Source organism: Miniopterus schreibersii (genome assembly GCF_964146895.1).
Source record: "Miniopterus schreibersii genome assembly, chromosome: 6".
In the NCBI taxonomy this organism is placed as follows: domain Eukaryota; kingdom Metazoa; phylum Chordata; class Mammalia; order Chiroptera; family Miniopteridae; genus Miniopterus; species Miniopterus schreibersii.
The window spans coordinates 54,175,236-54,193,657 of record NC_138107.1 but is presented as its reverse complement, the minus strand read 5'-3'; the positions used below and the strand labels follow the sequence as shown (position 1 = coordinate 54,193,657).

General features: G+C 48.3%; 1 protein-coding gene across 2 annotated transcripts in view; it reads left to right on the top strand.

Annotated features, from left to right (window-relative positions):
- Positions 1 to 17,925, top strand: part of SCML4 (Scm polycomb group protein like 4) — a 70,890-nt gene extending 52,965 nt beyond the window's left edge. Inside the window, exons 1-4 of one of the 2 annotated variants that reach the window (XM_081141146.1) lie at positions 1,850 to 2,056; positions 6,607 to 6,870; positions 12,856 to 13,001; positions 15,322 to 17,925. In XM_081141146.1, coding sequence (XP_080997272.1) covers positions 6,654 to 6,870; positions 12,856 to 13,001; positions 15,322 to 15,447 — 489 coding nt within the window. In that variant the 5' untranslated portion in view covers positions 1,850 to 2,056; positions 6,607 to 6,653 and the 3' untranslated portion in view covers positions 15,448 to 17,925. Of the gene's footprint in view, positions 1 to 1,849; positions 2,057 to 6,606; positions 6,871 to 12,855; positions 13,002 to 15,321 lie in introns of those variants that run through there. The other variant, XM_081141145.1, reaches the window with a different exon arrangement.
- Positions 17,926 to 18,422: the final 497 nt, after the last annotated feature.

The following is an 18,422-nucleotide window of genomic DNA, read 5'->3' as shown; positions in this document are numbered from 1 at the left end:
CACCCCTGCCCCTGCCCCATGCTCTCTCTTCAAATAAAAAATCTACTGGAAATCTGCTCCTTTGTTCGTGAAGCCAACTGTGCCTATGTGACACCCCTACCCATCAGTCCCCCATGAGTCACTTTCCAACTATCCAGATAATGCTGGGGACTCTTGAGTCAGCTGCAGAAAGCCTCTGTGTCTCTGGCAGGCCTGTCCAAAGGGTCTCCTGCCTGTGATGCAAGAGGAGATGTAGGGGATGGGCTAGACCTCAAAGGAGATCCAAGGGAATGGTGACCAAGTTCTCTGATTTATACATCAGAACGCAGAAAGCACAAGGACCGATGGGAATAAAGGACTGAATATATGAGATGTAGCTATTCTCAAACCTCCAGGGCCCACAGTAGCTGTAATTGGAGACTCTACCCACCCCTTTGGGGTGCTCCCTTGGACTGAGCCCCTAAACCCCTGTGGTGGGCTCTAAGGTACTATCTGTTGCTTATCCGCACCAGTACCTGCTGTCATACATCAAAACAAGGGTAAAAATAGCAAACCATGTCAAGAATAGGCTTCAAAGTTACACTTCACGTACTCTCTCCTATCGGTGGGCAGTTTCTAGGTCTCATACCTAAGCCATAAACCCTGTGCTGAAAACAATCCCATAACTTTCCTGGCAGAGAATTGCACAGCTATTCCATGGCAGAGACATCCTAGCTGCTACCGAGTTAATAATTACAGCTTCCATTCAGGATAAGCAGAGCCAAGAGGAATGAAACAAATTCCCTTTCCCATCTGTATTAGTTATCTTTTGCTGTGTGACAAGATACCACAAAACTTGGTGGTTTAAAATAACGTTTATTATTTCAGAGTTTCTGTGAGTCAGGAGTGAGGTGCAGCTTCACTGAGTCCTCTGGCCCTGGGTCTCCCACACGGTGGCAAAGACCTCAAAGCTCAGCTAGGGAAGGATCCACTTCCCAGCTCATTCACAGGGTTGTGGGCAGGATTCAGTTTCCCACACACTGTTGGTTCCTCTCCACAGAGCACCTCATGACACAGCAGCTTGCTCCCTGAGCGTGAAGAATACTGGGAAGTGCTGTGAGCCTCCCTGAAAGTCGGGGTGTCCATTTAGAACCAAAACTAACATGGTGTCCTCTATTCCAGGGACTCCAACATTTCCCTGATTAAGAACCATTTTTAATTTCCTCAGAGTTCTTTGTAAACCCCCAAAGTGTGGAGGCTATTAGGGAAACAGAGCATGACTGTGGGAGGTCCCCCCTTTTCCACTCTCACCCCCTCTTGGGAGTTCCCATGAACCTTGGGGTAGAGGTTTGGCAAAGCTGCAAGTAGAGAGGGTGGTTGTGAACCTGCTCTCCCCTTGAGAATGAAAGGCCATTCATGATTCCAAACTGCTGACTTTGGGTGAAATTGCCTTTGGGCAAAATTTCCACACGAGAAAATCAACCCATAGGCTTAAAACAAAATCTTAAGCAAACTAGAAATATCGGGTAGGTAAACAAGAAACATCAAAAGGACTAAAGAAGTTCAGGTGTCAAGCATTAAAATTATGGTTGCTTTCTGTGCATCTCATTAAGGGAGAAAGGATAGAAATGTATTTAAATGGACCAGAGGGGAGTCATAAGGTTGATTCTGAGGGCTGAGGGAGCTGAATTTAGAGACAAGCTTAAAGAGAAAATCTATACTGGCCAGAGACCAAGTTAAGGGAAAATTTAATTGAAGCAAATGAAATGCTATGCCTCCTAGGTGGTGTGGCCTGGTGCCCTTTGAACCAGGAAGGCTGGGATGAGAGGCCACAGAGGGCCCTCAGGGAAAACATGATGAGCTTATCTGAGCACGAACAAGGGGCGGGACTGCTCGAGAAAAGGAAATCTGCAAACCTCTAGCAGAGCCTCAGTGCAAGGCAGCTGAGGGCAGAGAGGAAAGCTGCTGGCTTCTTCCACCAGGAAGTCCTTCGGAGGTCCACTCTGCCCCCCACTGCACTGAGCAGGGGTGGGGCACCGCTGGTGCCTGAGAGGAACACGTGTGAGGCTGCCTGGTGGCAGAGACACAGCCACCCAAGGTAGGAAACAATGCCCCCCTGGCTGGATGCAGGGGAGGTGCAGCTCTACTGGGGACTGGCTGTTGTTTCCTGGGGCCGCTCCCTCCTGCTCCCTTCCTCGTTCTGCTTCTCTCCTGCAGGTCTCTTTCTCTGAGTTCCAGAGTTTACTGGCCATGCCCCTTGGGTGGTGGCACCAGGCGAAGCATCGAGTAATAGTTAGTCCACAGCCATTCGAGTGGCGGTGTTATTAGCCTGTCTGCATTACTTTCTTTTCTAATCTGGGTTTCTAGGCCAGAGGTTTGTGGTGCTGCCGTCTCTCTAAGCAGCCCAGCCAAGCCATTCACACATGGAGCCTCTGGACAGTGACCCAGGGGGCTGACCTTCTTGCCAGCCTGGGCAGGGTTGTGTGGCCTGCTGGGCTGGGCAGACCTGTTGGCAACTGATCCCAAGAAAGGCAAGGGCTCCCAGCCTGGGGGCAGGTGGCCGTGATGCTGGTAGGAAAGGTTCACTCCGTGCAGCTGCTCCTGCAATTAGGAGGTTATGACTGAGGTGGGGAGATGAGGTGGGGAGCGGAGGGTGAGTGTGTGTGTGTGTGTGTGTGTGTGTGTGTGTGTGTGTGTGAGGGGGGGAGGGAGAGAGAGAGGGAGGGAGAGAGGGAGGGAGAGAGAGAGAGGGAGGGAGAGAGAGGGAGACTGGAACAGAATAGCGTCTGAAGCTCTGGAATTTGGGGGTTATTATTGCATGAGTAGGTATTATTGGCGAATAATTTTGTGGATGAAGGCATTTTGCTTTTCAGGGCTCCATTTGGTTAGAGAACCCAAGTAAAGTGCCAGTTTAATTTTTTTTTAAATAAAATAAATTGTCCAAGTTCACTTCACGGTGAGGAGTTAGGTCTCGTGTCCTAAATGACAAGGGGTCAGCGCCAGCTGGGCTGAAACTCCGTCAGGAGCGCCTGTGGTTTGTACACTCAGCCCCTTGCCCTCTCCGCGCTGCTCCCGGCGCCGCGGGACCTCTTTCTCTGTCTGGCCCTTGGCTCTCTTCCTCTAGTCCCGCTGCCTCTTCCTGCTCTTCTTTGGCGGTTCTCGGGGTGCTCACACCCGGCACGAATGGGTCGCGGCAGGCATCCTGGAGGCCTCTGCAGAGGCCTCTGAAGGGAGGGGGGAGGGGGAGCCCACACTCTCCTGGCCCTGGAGTTTGTTCCCCAAACAGAGAGGTTTAGGCACAGGTCAGGTTCAGAAGCAAGCAGGTGTCCCTTGAGGCTTGAATGGGTTTGAACCCTTCCAGAGTGTCCTGTGGCCTCACTCATGGGCAGGCTGCATACACAGCGGCTGGAGGAAGTCCTTGTCCACAGATCAGCAACACCAGGCTCTCCTGGAAGTGCCCGACACCAAGCCCTGACAAGGTGGCAGGCAGGCTTCTTCGAATGTGCATTTTGCACTTGCCTTCCTATGTAAGCGTGCTCATGTGTCAGACAAAAGCAGATTATTCCTCTTTCTGGAGGAAAGATTTACTGATTTACAAGTGGCTTCCTCAGTCTCTAGGACAGAGGCAGGGGTTATAGAAGGGAAGTGCATAAAACACGTTTTGTTTACCCTGATTTGCTGAACTGGTGGGCTCCTCTTGTTTGATGAGAGGTGCCAGGGTAACAAGACAGCTCATTTCAGATAAGAAAGGATTTTCTAAGAATCCAGGAGAAAAGGACTGTGAATGTGGTTTGCACGTGTCTGTGTGCAGGAGTTGGATCCATGCTGAGCACTTGAGCTGGACGATCCCAGGTCTGCTGGCCCCATCTGGTGTTCACTTACTAGTCAGCCACAAAACTGCCTGAAAAGTGTAATTCTCTCTCCAACTTTAACTAGTAGTTTTAGGTAACAATTCATGTGTCCTACTTTATTAAATTTTTAAGCTACTAGAAGTTCTGCGTACCTGTAATTCATCTACCTGTATGCTGGATGCCTGAATGGTTTTGAACAGTATAAAGGTTTTGAATACCTGGAAAAGGCAAGGAAGGCCCCTCCCGCTGAAGCTTTTGGAGAGAGCGTGGCCCAGCTCACTCCTTGATTTCAGACTTCTAGCCTCCAGAACTATGAGAGAATACATTTCTGTTGTTTTAAACCACCAAGTCAGTGGTCATTTCTGCAGCCTTAGGAAACGAATCCACCAAAGTACCACCAAAACTCATCCCCTGTCCCACCAGAGGACATGGCATTTGACACTTAGGGACATGCGGGGCTGGGTGTTCTCTGAAGGTCCTTTTCAGTCCTCTGGTTGGATGATGGTGGCCTTCATGGTACGGGTCAGGTGTGATGTAAGCATCAGCACCCCATTAACAAAGGTGAGGAAAGGCTGTTTCCATCAGGTGTGAGCAGATGCACCTCATCAGTTCTGAACAGCATCCTGTGTGTGCACCTGACCCTGATGTTCATCCCCAGGCTTCCTGGGAGCCCCGGGCTGTGCAGAGCCACCGCCGGGGCTTGGTGCTGCTCCATGGTTGTCTGTCTGGCTGACTTCAGAATTACTGGCACATCCTTTGCTGAGCAGAGGGCTAATGCTTGATGCTCTCTTGTGTCGGTTTTACTTTCTAATGAATTCTTTTGGATCATAGCCCAGAAGCTGGCTTTTTTAAACTTTGATCTCATCCATAGCTATCAGCAGTTTTTAAAACAATCACGCCCATGTTCCCTTGTTCCTCATTTCCACATGTGGTCATAAAACAGCCTTCTATCTGCATCTGTATTTTCCAACTATAGTGCAGATTGGTGAATTATCCACGTTCTCTACCATAGCCTATCAGAATTCCATAGACATATTTAGTTTGGATTTAAAATATTTAATAAACAGAATAAATGTTTTAGTTCAATTTTTTTTCCATTGTTTATCAATCATCTACAAGGAGAAGTTATAGTTAATTCTTTATAATCTGAATTTTAATACACAATCTGTGTAACAGCTGCCTCACTGCTAAACTGGCCCAAATGCTTATTCAACAAATATTTTTTGAGTGCCTTCTGTACGCGATGCACTGTGAGCTACTTCCTCATGTATACCAGAGTACCTGCCACTGGGGACACAAAAAAAGACTAGTGTCCCAGACTATGAGAACTTTCCAATAAAGGGAATGCAATGACAGGCTTACCGCTCACTGGCTTAGGATGATGCTGGCCCATAGTAGGTGCTCAATAAATGTTAGTTTCCCTCTGCCTCGCTCCATTCAGGAAGCAGCCTAATATATAGCTCTGTAGCCTGGTTCATTTTGGAATCTTTCTACTGATGTCTTCTGACCCAGAGGGAAGAGCCACAGTAGAGTCCGTCAAAGTGAAGGTGCAGAGTTCCAGGTTCCTGAAGATACCTCACAGCCCTCCAATAGCCACGAAGCATGAGGTGCACAGCATGCACACCCTTGGGCTGCTCAGCTCGCTCATGTCCCAGTGGCCAAAGCAGTGTTTGCCAGACTTGACTGCACAACACTCACAAGAACGTGTTCACACCTAACACTGGGCTTCCCCAATGACTTTTTGAAACAGATTTATTGAGGTGTAATTCATATATCATACAATTCATCCATTTAAAGCGTACAGTTCAGTGGGTTTTAATATAGTCAGATATGTGCAGCCATCACCCCAACTGTAAGACATTTTCAGCACCTTGAAAACCTCATACCCTTTAGCTAGCACCCTCGATCCCCTCAATCCCCATGCCCTAGGCAATCACTAGTGTACTTTTTGTCTCTATAAATGAGCCTATCCTGGACATCTCATGTAAGTGGGATCACTTAATATACAGTCTTTTGTGGCTGGCTTCTTCACTTAGCATAACGTTCCAAGGCTCATCCACTGTAGCTGTATCAGTTCTTTGTTTCTTTTGATGCCTGAGTAATGTTCCGTTGTATGGATATACCACATTTCGTTTAATCATTTATTAGTTGATAGCCATTTGCGTTGTTTTGGCTGTTATGAATAGTTTTTCTGTAAACATTCATGCACAAATTTTTATGTACGAATGTTCATAACATATGTTCAATATGTTTTGATTTCTCTTGGGTGTATGCCTAGGAATAGAATTGCTGGGTCATACGATAGCTCTATTTTTAACCACTTGAGAAAGAACCAGGCTATTTTCCCAAGAGGCTGCACCATTTCACATTCCCACCAGCAATGTATGGGGGGGTCCCGTTTCCCTACAGCATTACCAGGTGAGGTGGGCAGAGAAGAGAATGCTGAGGAACTCAGACAAACCAGTGGAGACTACTGGAGGGGCAGAGCCATGGGGGGGGGAAACCTTTGTTTGAATTTTATTACCAAGTCATCAGTCACCAAGATAATTACTTTTCCCGAGGACACAGAGGCGCACATCTCCGGACCCCTGTAACAAAATGCTTTGTTGGTGAGGCAGGTGTTTCTGCCTGCTGAGGGGTGAGCTATTTGGGATTATGCCTTGGGGTCCTTTCCTCCTCAACTGTCCTCACAGATAGTGACACCCCTCTTGCTGAGGAAGGTTCCCCAAGACTGAGCACCAGGTGGCCCCTGAGCTGCTCTCTGATCTCTGCTTCTCTCCCCTGCTATCCTGCTCAGCCAAGACATTCGCCACTGCAGAGTGCCGCCTGGCGACCCCCGCGGGCATGAGCCGCTACAGCTTGGACCCCGCCACCTCAGCCTTTAGCCACAGGGGCTCCTTGCCCGCCTCCTCCTCGCTGTACTGCAAGAGGCAGAACTCTGGAGACGGCCACCTTGGGGGAGGCCCAGCCGGCACCTCTGGAGGCCCATCGGCACCCGGGCTGAGGCCCCCAGGCTCCAGCCCCAAGAGGAATGGGACCTCTCTCGAAGGAAACAGATGTGGTAACGTAGCGCACGCATTGTCTCCCTGGGTCCTGGGACCGCCGTGAGAAGGGAGGGAGGGGACTGTGGCAGCTTGAACACGGGAACACTGGGAAACTAGAAGTTTCCACAAGCCCCTTCGTGAATTTTTGTTGTTCTTGAACACAGCGGACGTCAACCTTTGGTAATAAGCAAAGGAAATGGTGTATCAGAGTAGGCTGGGCTGCAGGAATTAGCAGTACCTACAGTGGCTCAAGTACAATAGAAGTTTATTTTTTGTTCAAGAGACCAAGGTGGGTGTTCCTCATTGGTGAGTGCATCCCGGTTCAGGGGCCCAGGCGCTTTTCCATTTGTGGCTCTGCTGTCCCCCAGGCCTCCAGGCCCCAGCACCTAGCGGGTAGAAAGGGAAGGAGCAAGTGGGGGAGGCACACGCTCTCCTGGAGCCTGGAAGTTGTCACATCATTCCACTCACACGTCTTTGGCAAGAGCTGGCCATTTTGCCACACTTCACTCTAAGGGGGCCTGAGAGGTGTGGACTAGCTCTGTGCCAGGAACAAAACCAGATGTTAGTAAGGAGTTTTCTTTTGTGTAGGGGGTGACACTCACAGGCTACAAATACATGAGCAGAACCAGAATTCAGCAAAATTCCCACAGCACTGGTTGTAGCATCACTTCTGTCTCACCCATTACAGGTCGCTTGTTGGGATGCAAACTACGAAAGCTGTCATTCTAGGGATAGCTTGGCATCTGTTCTGATTTTTGTTTTTTGACTCATTTTCAAACTTCAGTATTTCATTAATGAACAGAGGCTATACAGCACAGTGGATAATTGCATAAACTGTGAGCCCAATGACCTGGGCTGCAATCCTAGATCTGCTACTTTCTGTTTGACCTTTTGCAAGTCTGAGCTTCTCTGTGCCTCAGTTTCCTCACTTGTAAAATTGGAGTAATAATAATAGCACCTACCTCATAGGTTTGTTGGGAGAATTAAATAAGTTCATATGTGTATTTACTACAAAGCCTAGGACAAATAAGAGCTCAATAAATGTTAGTAGTTGTAGACCATGTGAACACATCCCTCAACGAGCACAGCTCATCAACTCAGCAGCTGAGAACTACTGAAAAAGGGAGGCCCAGGCCAAGGAGGCAGAGTCTTCATCCTGCCCCTCAGGAGCCTCCCAAGGGACTGGCTGTCTTCTTTGGCAAGCCATGTTTCTGCCCTGAGCCTTGGATCTCTCCACCAGTAGCCCTGAGAAGCTACAGCAGTTAGCTACTGGGTATGATCCAAGGTCTTCCACATACTCCCCTCAAAAAGGATCACCCATCCCACACAAGCCTCTGCTGGCCGAGGGTGGGGAGGGAAGCAACCGTGGTTCCATCTGGACTTCAGGTCTTCTATTACGAAGGAAGAAAGGAAAGGAGCTACTGGTTAGGCAACGGCCACACCTGCCGTGTTCCTTCTCTCCTGCTTCCGCCCCTGGCACTTTGATTCCTCCTCTCTAGTACTTCCTCTCTCCAGTCCCATAGTAGGAACCACTCTCAGCCTCTTGCTCATATTTGTATCCTCTGCAGCCCCGGAAGAGGGGCCTGCTTCTTTGAGGCATATACTAAATAGCTACTTATTGAGCACCCAACCCTCAAAAGTTTTAGGGAATAGGGAGGAGGGGATGGGAGCAGACAGGACTCTTACACCCTGCCCTCTTTAACCGGGGCCTCTGCATTTGCAGAATGGGGTTCTATGCTTGCTTTGCTTGAACAACATTTGTACAGCTAAACACATTTGGAAACTGTGGAATTAAACCATGCTGGATTGAGTGGCAGTATATTAAAGCAGGAGAGAAAACCATTGACCTCCTTACCCATTTGTCACCTAGCTGCCTGCTGGGGGCCCTCTGGAGGGCTATTGACTTTTCCCTCTGCCCAAAGAGCTGCTCAGTATTGCTGCGAAATTGCATCCCAAGTGAAAGCAGCTGGTATGAAGGACCATACCTCTTTAAGAGGGTTTGACTCAAGTCATAAACCCTGGAAGGAACCTAGGAATGGATTTTCCCCCATGGTGCTGATCAAAATGGTTTAAGACCACAGAGGCCAGAAAACTGCAGGAGGCTGCAGGCAGGGGAGTGGATGTTGATGACGTGGCAAACTTGCCAGCCTTCTCTCTCATGTGCACACTTACCCTGGCCACCTGCTGTCTTGATATATCACACCTGTCACGTCTGCCAGTGGACTTGGAAGGAATGTAGTTGCAGGACACATTTCTGTGTTGTTTTTTTGCTCATACTCAGGTGAAAATTTGAGAGCTCTCTCCTATCTTTCATCCAAGACATAATCACTAAGACCTATAAAGAGGTTTCAGATAACAAAAGCATCCTGACTCTTGCATTTAACATGCCATGCCATAGAATTCCCAAACACACTTGGGTCCAAGCTTCAGAATCAAGAAACAAAGTAAATCTGACATTATTATTACCACCCAAGTGCTTCCCGGGGGTTGGCATTTGCTTCCATACGGTATGGTGTTGGGTGACAGATAGAGATGACTCATCCAGAAAAAGGATGGGACAGTGCTCTATGTGATGTGGGTGGAAAGGTTGAAGGTATGGCAAGGGTCTGTTCATTCTGGGGAAAAAGGAGAGCTGTGGCAACTAAGACTTGGAGAGATACCAGCAGATTCTTATGGAGCACAAGCCAGGGGGTCTTCTCAGGCCTGAGGATGGAGCTGACAGTGCAGCTCCAGAGAGACAAACAGAACAATGGCATCAACTTAACCACAGCTGTGACTATTGCTCCACAGGTCAAGTACGGCTGCTATGAAAGAGCCAGATAGGGAGGGGTCGCTGGGCCAACTCTGGGAGTCAGGAAAGGCCTCCCAGAGAGGTGACCGTGGAGCCAGCTGGAAGGAGAAGCAGGAGCTGGCCCGGGAGGGGCAGTGGGGAGAAGGGGTGGCTGGAGGCTTCCCGGCAGAGATCACATTGCTTTCCCAGAGGTCATGGTGTCTGGTGGCAGAGAAGGAATCAGTCCAGCTCAGCCCCACGTCAAGCCTGTGGTCTCTCCTTGTCTCTAGAGGTATCCTGTGGTCTCCTACAGGCATGTCAGCTGGTCTTGATGGAATAAAAGAAAAACCTGATTAAAATACAAGATTGGGCAGGCCCTCTTCTGTCTCCTATCTCTCTCACCTCATAGTGAAAATTATTGTAATAGAAATAATGAAAGATATTATTAAGTTGGCTGATGTCGCCCAGATTGTGGGCTAACCTAGTACCTCATTTACTGCATGGTCTTGTTTCTAGGAAGGGTGCAGTCCATGGGACCAGGTGACTAGGGGGAGCTGAGGGCAGATCTACCCTCCCCATTGCCTTCACCCTGTCTCCTCCCAACCCAGCTCTAGCCAACCAGGGAGTCTGGGAGGGCTGAGGGGACCTACAAGCAGCCCGAGGAAGGACACCAAGGGGTCCCTTTTGGACACCGATTGGCTTTTCTTCAGATGTTTCTTGTCAGACTGCAGCCCAAATCTACACATTCACTTGATTCTTACAATATTCTTGAGAAACAAATTGAAGAAACTGAGGCCCCTAGAGAATGACCATGGCCAGGAAAGGGACCAGAAGCCTGGCTGTTGAATCTTCATCGTGTGGGCTTTGCACGTGGACACAGTTGAAGCTCAGATGTGTGAGAAGCTAACCCCGTGAGTGTTGCACGGGACAGCCTGTGTGTGAAGGGACCGCACAGTGTCTCAGGAGGAAGGGACCTTAGAGGTCCTTCCCAACTCCCTTATTTCACACCCGAGAAGCACAAAGGCGCTCCCATAGCTGATGGGTGGTAGGGATTTCTGACTCCCAGCTCATTGCTCATTCCATTCTTTTCGTGACTCTGTTGTTTGCTAAGCAGTTTCCTCTGAACTATGAATGCAAGAAAGGAAATTATGCATGTGCTTGTGGGCATGTGTGAGACAGAGAGAGACTCAGAGACAGCAGTCTAAGTACCTGGAAATGCCAGGGATGACTTTACACCCTGACTCAGTCATTCTGTTCCTAGGGATGGTGAGTTCAGCTTTAGAAATGACAACACCCATCTTTAATTGCACATGCACTCACAACCGGGTGTTGCTTTTCCAGTCTCGGGCAGCCCCAGTGAATGGACAGGACCATATACAACAGTCTCTGCACTGGAGAATGCTGCCTTCCCAAAGGCACTGGGTGAGCACTTTGCGTGCTCTTTTCTTATAGGAGCAAGATTTTTTTCCAAATCCATCGCATCTTACCAATGTCCAATCACAGCTGCTTGGCCGCACCCACTCTGTCTTCCTAACACCTGCACAGCAGCTGGAGGGGGCTGGTGTATTTATTATCTTTGCGAGCAGAGACCACCAAAAAGGCTTTGCAACCTGCCACCAGCAGGTTCCATTTCTCTTCCTTCTAGAGCAAGTTTACGTGCTTTGGAACTTGAGCAAGTCCCCAGGTGTGGCAGGCTTCCTGCTGCTCTCTGTCTGGTCTGACTAAAGGCTCCCGACTGCTGCTCTTCCAGCCGGGGAACGTGAAAATGCCCACAGCAAGTACCAGGCATCCGGAGGGGAGCCACTTTCTCTCCAGGGCCATCACCTGGGCACCTCCTCGCCTCCTTGCAGGGACAGAACACCTCCTGTGCTCAGCCCTGTCACCTGACTTTGCTGAAAGGAACTGAGTCTCCTATGGACGAGGCTGTGAGTCGGCCTGGTATTTTTTCTTTCTATCAAATACAGGAAATTAGATCTGACCTCTGCTCTGATCACTCTGAAATCATTTTTGGCACCGTAGACTCCCAACCTTTGTAATCAGAGCATCTATTGTTACCCTGATTAATACCAAAGCCCCGATGGGGCAGGATTCAGAGGTGAACTTGGTTCCGTGATGCCTGGTCCCCATGTTGAATGCAGATGACTTTTAAAGGCAGCGGAATCGTCTCTAATAAGTAGTCATCCCGGTTCAGATGGCTCCAGGGGGCAGCAACAGGCTCCCAGCAAAATGCCCGGGGCCAGATCACCTTAAGGGGCTCTTCCAATCCAACAAGGAAAAGGCAGGGGAACTCTCAAAGGAAACCCAATTCTCAACCAAACCACTACGCGTTCAGGAAAGACTCGGAAGTGTGATACTGTGATTCTCGGTGCTAACGGTGAACCATGCACTTGTGCAAAGAGGAGGAAAGAAGACACAGCAGAGAACTACCGCACCTGAGCCTGAAGGAGGGAAACAAGCGAAGGCTTCTCCACTTCTGATTTAGGATTATTCTGTGGGAAAGCGGCTTCATTGTTCAGAGCCTAGACTTTTTTCTGGCCTGAAAATAGGATTAAGGATTACCCACACAAGGCTTTCGTATAAGTTATTTATACTGTTTCTGCAAAGGCTATTGAATCATTTTACATTGATTGACCCAATTTTTACAAATATATTACTTAGAGCCATGGAGGAGCCACTGACTACAGACCCTGTAGTGAGAGGGTACCGTTTTCCACCCAGGACTGGAACAGAGAGAAGCTCAGTAGACGTTCGTGGACTGAATGGGGGGAGATGAAAAAGATCCTCCTCAAGAAGTTAAAATCGAACTGGAGGTTGCAGACAAGTACATGCGTAATTGTAATGCCAGGCACACTGGACAGCATCTTAAGAGAGGAACAAATGAAGATTTTGGGGTTAAAGGCGGAGGAAGGTGACGTTCAGATGGCAGGACACAGAAGTGCTGCCCTGGAAGGGGTCTCCCTGGGCTCTGACCGCTGGTGGAACCTCAGTGGGAAGGAGGGAGGATAAATGTCTCCTAGACCAAAGCAAAAGCACCATCTAAAGGTGGGCAAAGGAAGCTAGAGGAGTGATGGGTCCCAACCAGTGCACAGCCACTCAGCTCTTCTCTGTCACAGGAGGTCCCTCAGGCCACCTCCTAGGACTCCAGGGCCAGGCGGGAGCAGGCAGCACAGGTGGGTGCCGAGGCCCTCGTCCTGGCGTCTAATGGTCTCCCTCTCCATGCTCTCCCGTCCAGCCTCAAGCCCCTCTCCAGATGGACAGGACAGCAGGCGGCCAAGGAGCCGGAACCCGGCCACCTGGACCGTAGAGGACGTGGTCCGGTTTGTGAAAGACGCTGACCCGCAGGCTCTGGGCCCTCACGTGGAGCTCTTCAGAAAGCACGTATGTGTGTGGTGGGCCTGGCACGGGGGAGGCGGGGTGGGGGAGGCAAGGGACGAGGGGGAGGTTCAGGAGGCGGGCTGGGGGAGGGCGTCTGAACTAAGCCCTGGGGGTACCACCCAAGGAGGCCAGTTGGAACCACAGGCTTCTCAGAGCTCAACCACCACTTAGTTGTTTTAAAGGGATATTTGTCTCATCTGTTCCATCGTTTAGCCTTTAACAGGAATGCCTGTTTTCCTGTCCATCCATCTGTCCATGCATTCAACAAATATTTGTAGTATATCTCTATGTGCCAGGCAACCTGTATTGGTGCCTAGTCCTAAGCTGAGGATTAAGTGAGAAGATGCACACAAAGTGTTCAGCATGGTGTCTAGCTTGTTACCCAGCCCAAAACAACACAAATTTATCACTGCATGGTTCACTGGGTCAGAAGTCTGACAGGGCTGTCACTGGGATAAAGTCAAGGTATTGGCAGGGCCGACATTCTTTCTGGAGGCTCTTGGGAGAATTCATTTCCTTGTCTTTTCCAGCATCTAGTCCACCCTCATTTCTTGGCTCGTATCCTCTCATCCTATCCTCAAAGCCATAATGTTAAGCAGGGTTTTTCTCAGGCTGCTGACTCTTTGGTTCTCCCTTCCACTTTTAAGGAGCCTGTGATTACATTGCTCCCCACTCCCAATAATCCAGGATATTCCTCCTATTATAAAGTCAGCTGATTGACAACCTTAATTCCATCTGCAAACATAATCCTCTTTTGCCAGGGATTAAGACATAAAGGTCTTAGGGGAAGAAGACGGATCATTCTTCTGCTTGCTACAGTTTCCATTAATTTTTCTTGCCTGTTTCTCATTTTATTTGGTGATTCTGTCATAAAAATCATACTCTCAGATTTGGGGAGGATCCTTACCTAACTGACACTCACATTTTGTTAGGGATATATTTGCCCACATCTAATAGTGGGGCCTTGAGAGCAAGGACCACAGGGTGGGTTATGTTTAGACAGAGCTGGGTGGGAGGAGCTCGGCTTTCTTCCAGAGTGGTAGGAGACAGTGAAAGTCTAGGGGTTGGGGTAAAGAGGGACTTTAAGCAATGGGGCCCCTGGGAGGGCCCATGGATGAGATTTGCCCACTGCCATTTTGCCAGGGACATGGAAAGTGATTGACACAGAGTCAGTGTTTTGTCAAAAACTGGAGGGCTGGCTAGTGAATGAGAGGGCCTTATGACTCTTGCACAGTTATCCTGCAATTGTGCCTCTTCTCCCCATCTGAGCGCCCCAAATTCCTACCCTTTGTCTTAAGTGACCTGAAAATAGCACTAGAGGTTAATGAGAAAGCCCAGCCCTACTAGGTCCATGAATTCAACATGCATTCCGGAGGGTTACCATTTTCAGAGACAATTGGGAGCAATGCCAGGACCTCAAGGGATTGGCATTCCCTTAGCGGTTCTTTGTGCTAAACCCTGAGATGAAGCAGGGGCATCATTTAGTTGTATGCCACCCAGCATTGTTGACAGGGCCAAAAAAAACACCTAAATGCCCTCGTAGAGTGTAATTAGTGATCTGGTCATCAGCTAAAGGTAGGTGGGTTTACCAAGAAAGAAACAAGAGATTAGGGTGATGGATGGAAGTCAGGGCCTTTTGCCAGCACCTGAAATGGAAAGGGAACCACTAGTTTCAGGGTCTAATGGGTGACAGTTTGTCTGAGTCAGTTCAGGCTGCTATAACAAAGTACCATAGACAGCTGGCTTATGAACAATAGCAACTTACTCCTCTGTTCTGGAGGCCAGAAGGCTGCGATCAGCCTGGTCTGCTCCTGGTGAGAGCCCTCTCCCTGGTTGCAGATTGCCATCTTCCCGTTGCGTAAGGACACTCATCCCTTCAGTAGGACTCCATCACTATGACCTGATTAACTCCCAAAGTAACCACCTGTTGGAGGTTAGGATTTCAACATGTCAATGGATGGGGGACAAACATTCAATCCATCGCACACTTCTTGCTCACTTAGCCCGGGATTGGATGGGGAGGAAGCATCATATGTGGGATATTGGGACCACACTGGAGTTATGCTTGATTCCTTCAATCGGGATAAAGTAGGAATACGAACAATCCATTGTATTAAGTTACCCCAAGGAGATGATGGAAGAGGAGCATATAGTACTTCTGATCTATCTTTTAAAGAAGAGCTTGCCTTGGGACTAAGAGGATGTGTACCTAAGTAAGTCCATATTCCTTTACCCCATCCCTTGACCACACTTTAACCGCAGCCACTCCTTGACTACTCTGACCACCTTCTGGGTTTCCTTTGTTCTGATCCTGTCCCACCAGGAGATTGACGGCAACGCTCTCTTGTTGCTGAAGAGTGACATGATTATGAAATACTTGGGCCTGAAGCTGGGACCTGCACTGAAACTCTGCTACCACATTGACAAACTGAAACAGGCCAAGTTCTGAAGGTTTTCAAAAGATAGAAGCAAAATCTAGACAGCAGATCTCAAGATTATCTCCTGCCTTACCAACATCCAGCCACCATCAAAAACATCTAAAAACAGCAGACACAAAGACATGGTCTTTTCACAAAACTCTTGCATCTCAAAAATTCAACCTGGCCTATTTGAAAGGCTCCTTTGTGTTAATGATTTGCGAAAAAATTATAAAAATGCCTATTATTTGTAATATTCCCGATAGGTTGGTTGCCATTGAGTGGGACCTATTTTTACACTGTGAGAGAATGGGGAACTGAATGCTATCACCCAAGAAGGACCCTGGAGGGTTCCAAGGATGTAAGAAGAACCTTTGTCTCAGCAGGCTTTGGGGCAACGCCCATCACAGCACCACCTGTCCTTGACTCTGACCCCATGACCTATCATTGTGAGCCTTGCTTGATTCAGCTCTAGAAGCTGTCTTTGAGGATAAATGCCTCACCTTGCACTATCTGGAAAACTTGAATTCTTTTGCTCTCTGAAAGGGAAGAAAAAAAATCTTTTCTATTCCTAGTTATCTGAAGTACTGTGTTATCACACTAGAGGGCAGACTGCTAATGAAATTTCAGGACCCTTACTGCTGTAGCTTGAAAATTCTGTACTCAGTAGGTGGATTAGGGTTTCTGTGAACAAGATCTAGTCTACACAGGTACAGGGATTTTATTCCAAGGTCAGCACCACAGATTGCAACTTGGGAAGACCTAATTACCTCCCAAAGGTAACTGGAAAGAAACCGCCTTCTAGAAGTTTCTTGCACAAGCAGCAAAGGCAAGAATTTGGGAGTACATTCTTCCAAGATGGGGCTTTGGAGTTTCTTCCCTTCCAGGATTCTTATGAGGTGTCGATATGTTGGCACATCGAAGAGTCTTAGTGACATTTAGCCATGGGTGTTTCTTTAAAAAAGAAGAAAAATGTCTCGACTATGCTTTGAAATGGGAGAGTGTTGATTTCTAGTTACATTGCTGGATTATGTAGTTGTATCTGTGGCTAATTTTTCTAGTCCTCAACAAATACACAGACATGCTATTATTGGGTTGAATTCCATTTACAAATAGGTTTTCCCTCCTTGCTGTGGAATAATAGAAAAAAAATTTTCTACCCCTTTGCTGCTGTGTCCAGGGAAGTACGACCCATCCACAATTTACTAGGCAGAAGGACAACTTTGCCTTCAGTCTTCTTCTCGCTCTCCTTCCTCTCTTTCCCTTTCTCTTTTTCCCCCCTTTTTCTTTCACTGAACAGAAAGCATATCTTCAAAATGAGTTTACCTTTGCCATGGGCATATTCTCTTCCTTAAAAATCCATAGTTGGAGGTGAGAGATGAAGACCAGGTTTTGCAATCTGAAGGGCGAGGACCTGAAAGAATCTCAGGGCCTCCTTTGACCCGAATACAAGTTAGAAAAGGCGCTCCCTCCTCCGGGAGGCAGCCTGAGCAGGGGGCTCGGCTGGAGAACGGAACAGGGTGGATATCAGCACTTCGCCCCTCAACTGGGTGCCCTTGTGCAGGACATGGCCTGTCCAAACTGGAGGGTAGCCCTGGGTGGATCTGCAGATTGATCCTCTATAAGCCGGTTAGAACTTAGGTGAAGATCATGAGAAATACTCCATGCCATGCTGTGTGAGTTCCAGAAACCCCATGACAACCCGTGTTTCTCACTCCACTATCTGTGCTCAACCCTCTGAAACTTGTGGTGCCTCTTCCATCAACATATACCTCACTTAGAGACTTTCAAAAACTTCCTACCCACCCTCACTCGCGCCTCCCTCACTACAAAAACATGAACATTGTGCCCCCAAATGAAAACCATCCCCAAACAATGTCAAAGAGATACTTTGAGTAGTTTTCTGGGACAGGGATATTGCCATCTTAAACCTAGGAAAAAACTGGATCTATGCTCACGTGTAACTGCTCTCATGGAGGTGCTATCTCTTTTTGCATTAAACTTTAAGCAGGGCAGGTTGCAGAAGCCATGATATTTAAGGTCTGACTTTTAAAAAAATCTCATTACTTTTAAAACGAATGCTGCTGTATCAAAGAATAGCCCAGGAGGAAATCCTTCTTTGCCTGTTTTTGCTCTGGAATGCAATTAGCCTACCAAATTATTGTAGCAGTACTGCAATAATAATTAATTTTCACTCCTTTCAAAAATCTTGTCAAACCAGGCAGCTAAATAGCTTAGCAAATGTAAAACATGCCAGGCCATTTCCTCTAAACAGGCCTTAAAGAGTCAGGCTGTGTGCGTCACTCTTGTCTAAATCTGAGCTTATTTGGGGCCTCACACTTGTACAGATGTGATAGTTGTTACTTCGCTGTAGTAGCTTTGCTTCAGGTTGTGGCGAATAATGCTATAGTTTTGCGTATTTGCAAATTAGAGAGTGTGTGTGTATGTTCATGTTCCAAATATGTTCAATTATACGTTTCTGTTAAACACTTTTTTAAAAGTCTAGAGACAATTCTGTTGCCTAAGGTGTTTTAAATATTTCACGAAGCACATTATTCCTTTGGTGAAGTCTTCAGGTAAAGGAAGTGATGGGTGTGTGTGTGTGTGTGTGTGTGTGTGTGTGTGTGTGTGTGTGTTTGCCGACACTGTAGTTGGAAGAGCCTGAGGAAGTGACTGGGAGTGGATCACTATTCCATTTGCTATTGCCGTTGCTCGGTTAAATACGCCTCCCAGCTTTGCAGCGTGGAGGGAGAGCCTGTTTACCATCTAATGCCAGCAGGGTGCGCCCTGGAGGCGGCTGGGGGCTTCTGTGTCTGCCCGGCACAGGCGATGGCTGAGGCTCGCTGTGGCGGAGGCCCAGCCAGGGAGACCCTGGGCGGGAGCGGCCTTCTTCAGCGCCCTGTTCACTGCCCACCAGAGCGCGCACTGGGCCCCTGTCATTTCCCTCGCAGCAGGGCTGCCAAGCTTTTTTCCTTTCAGGAGGAGAAAGGAGTGAAGGGTTCCTCAG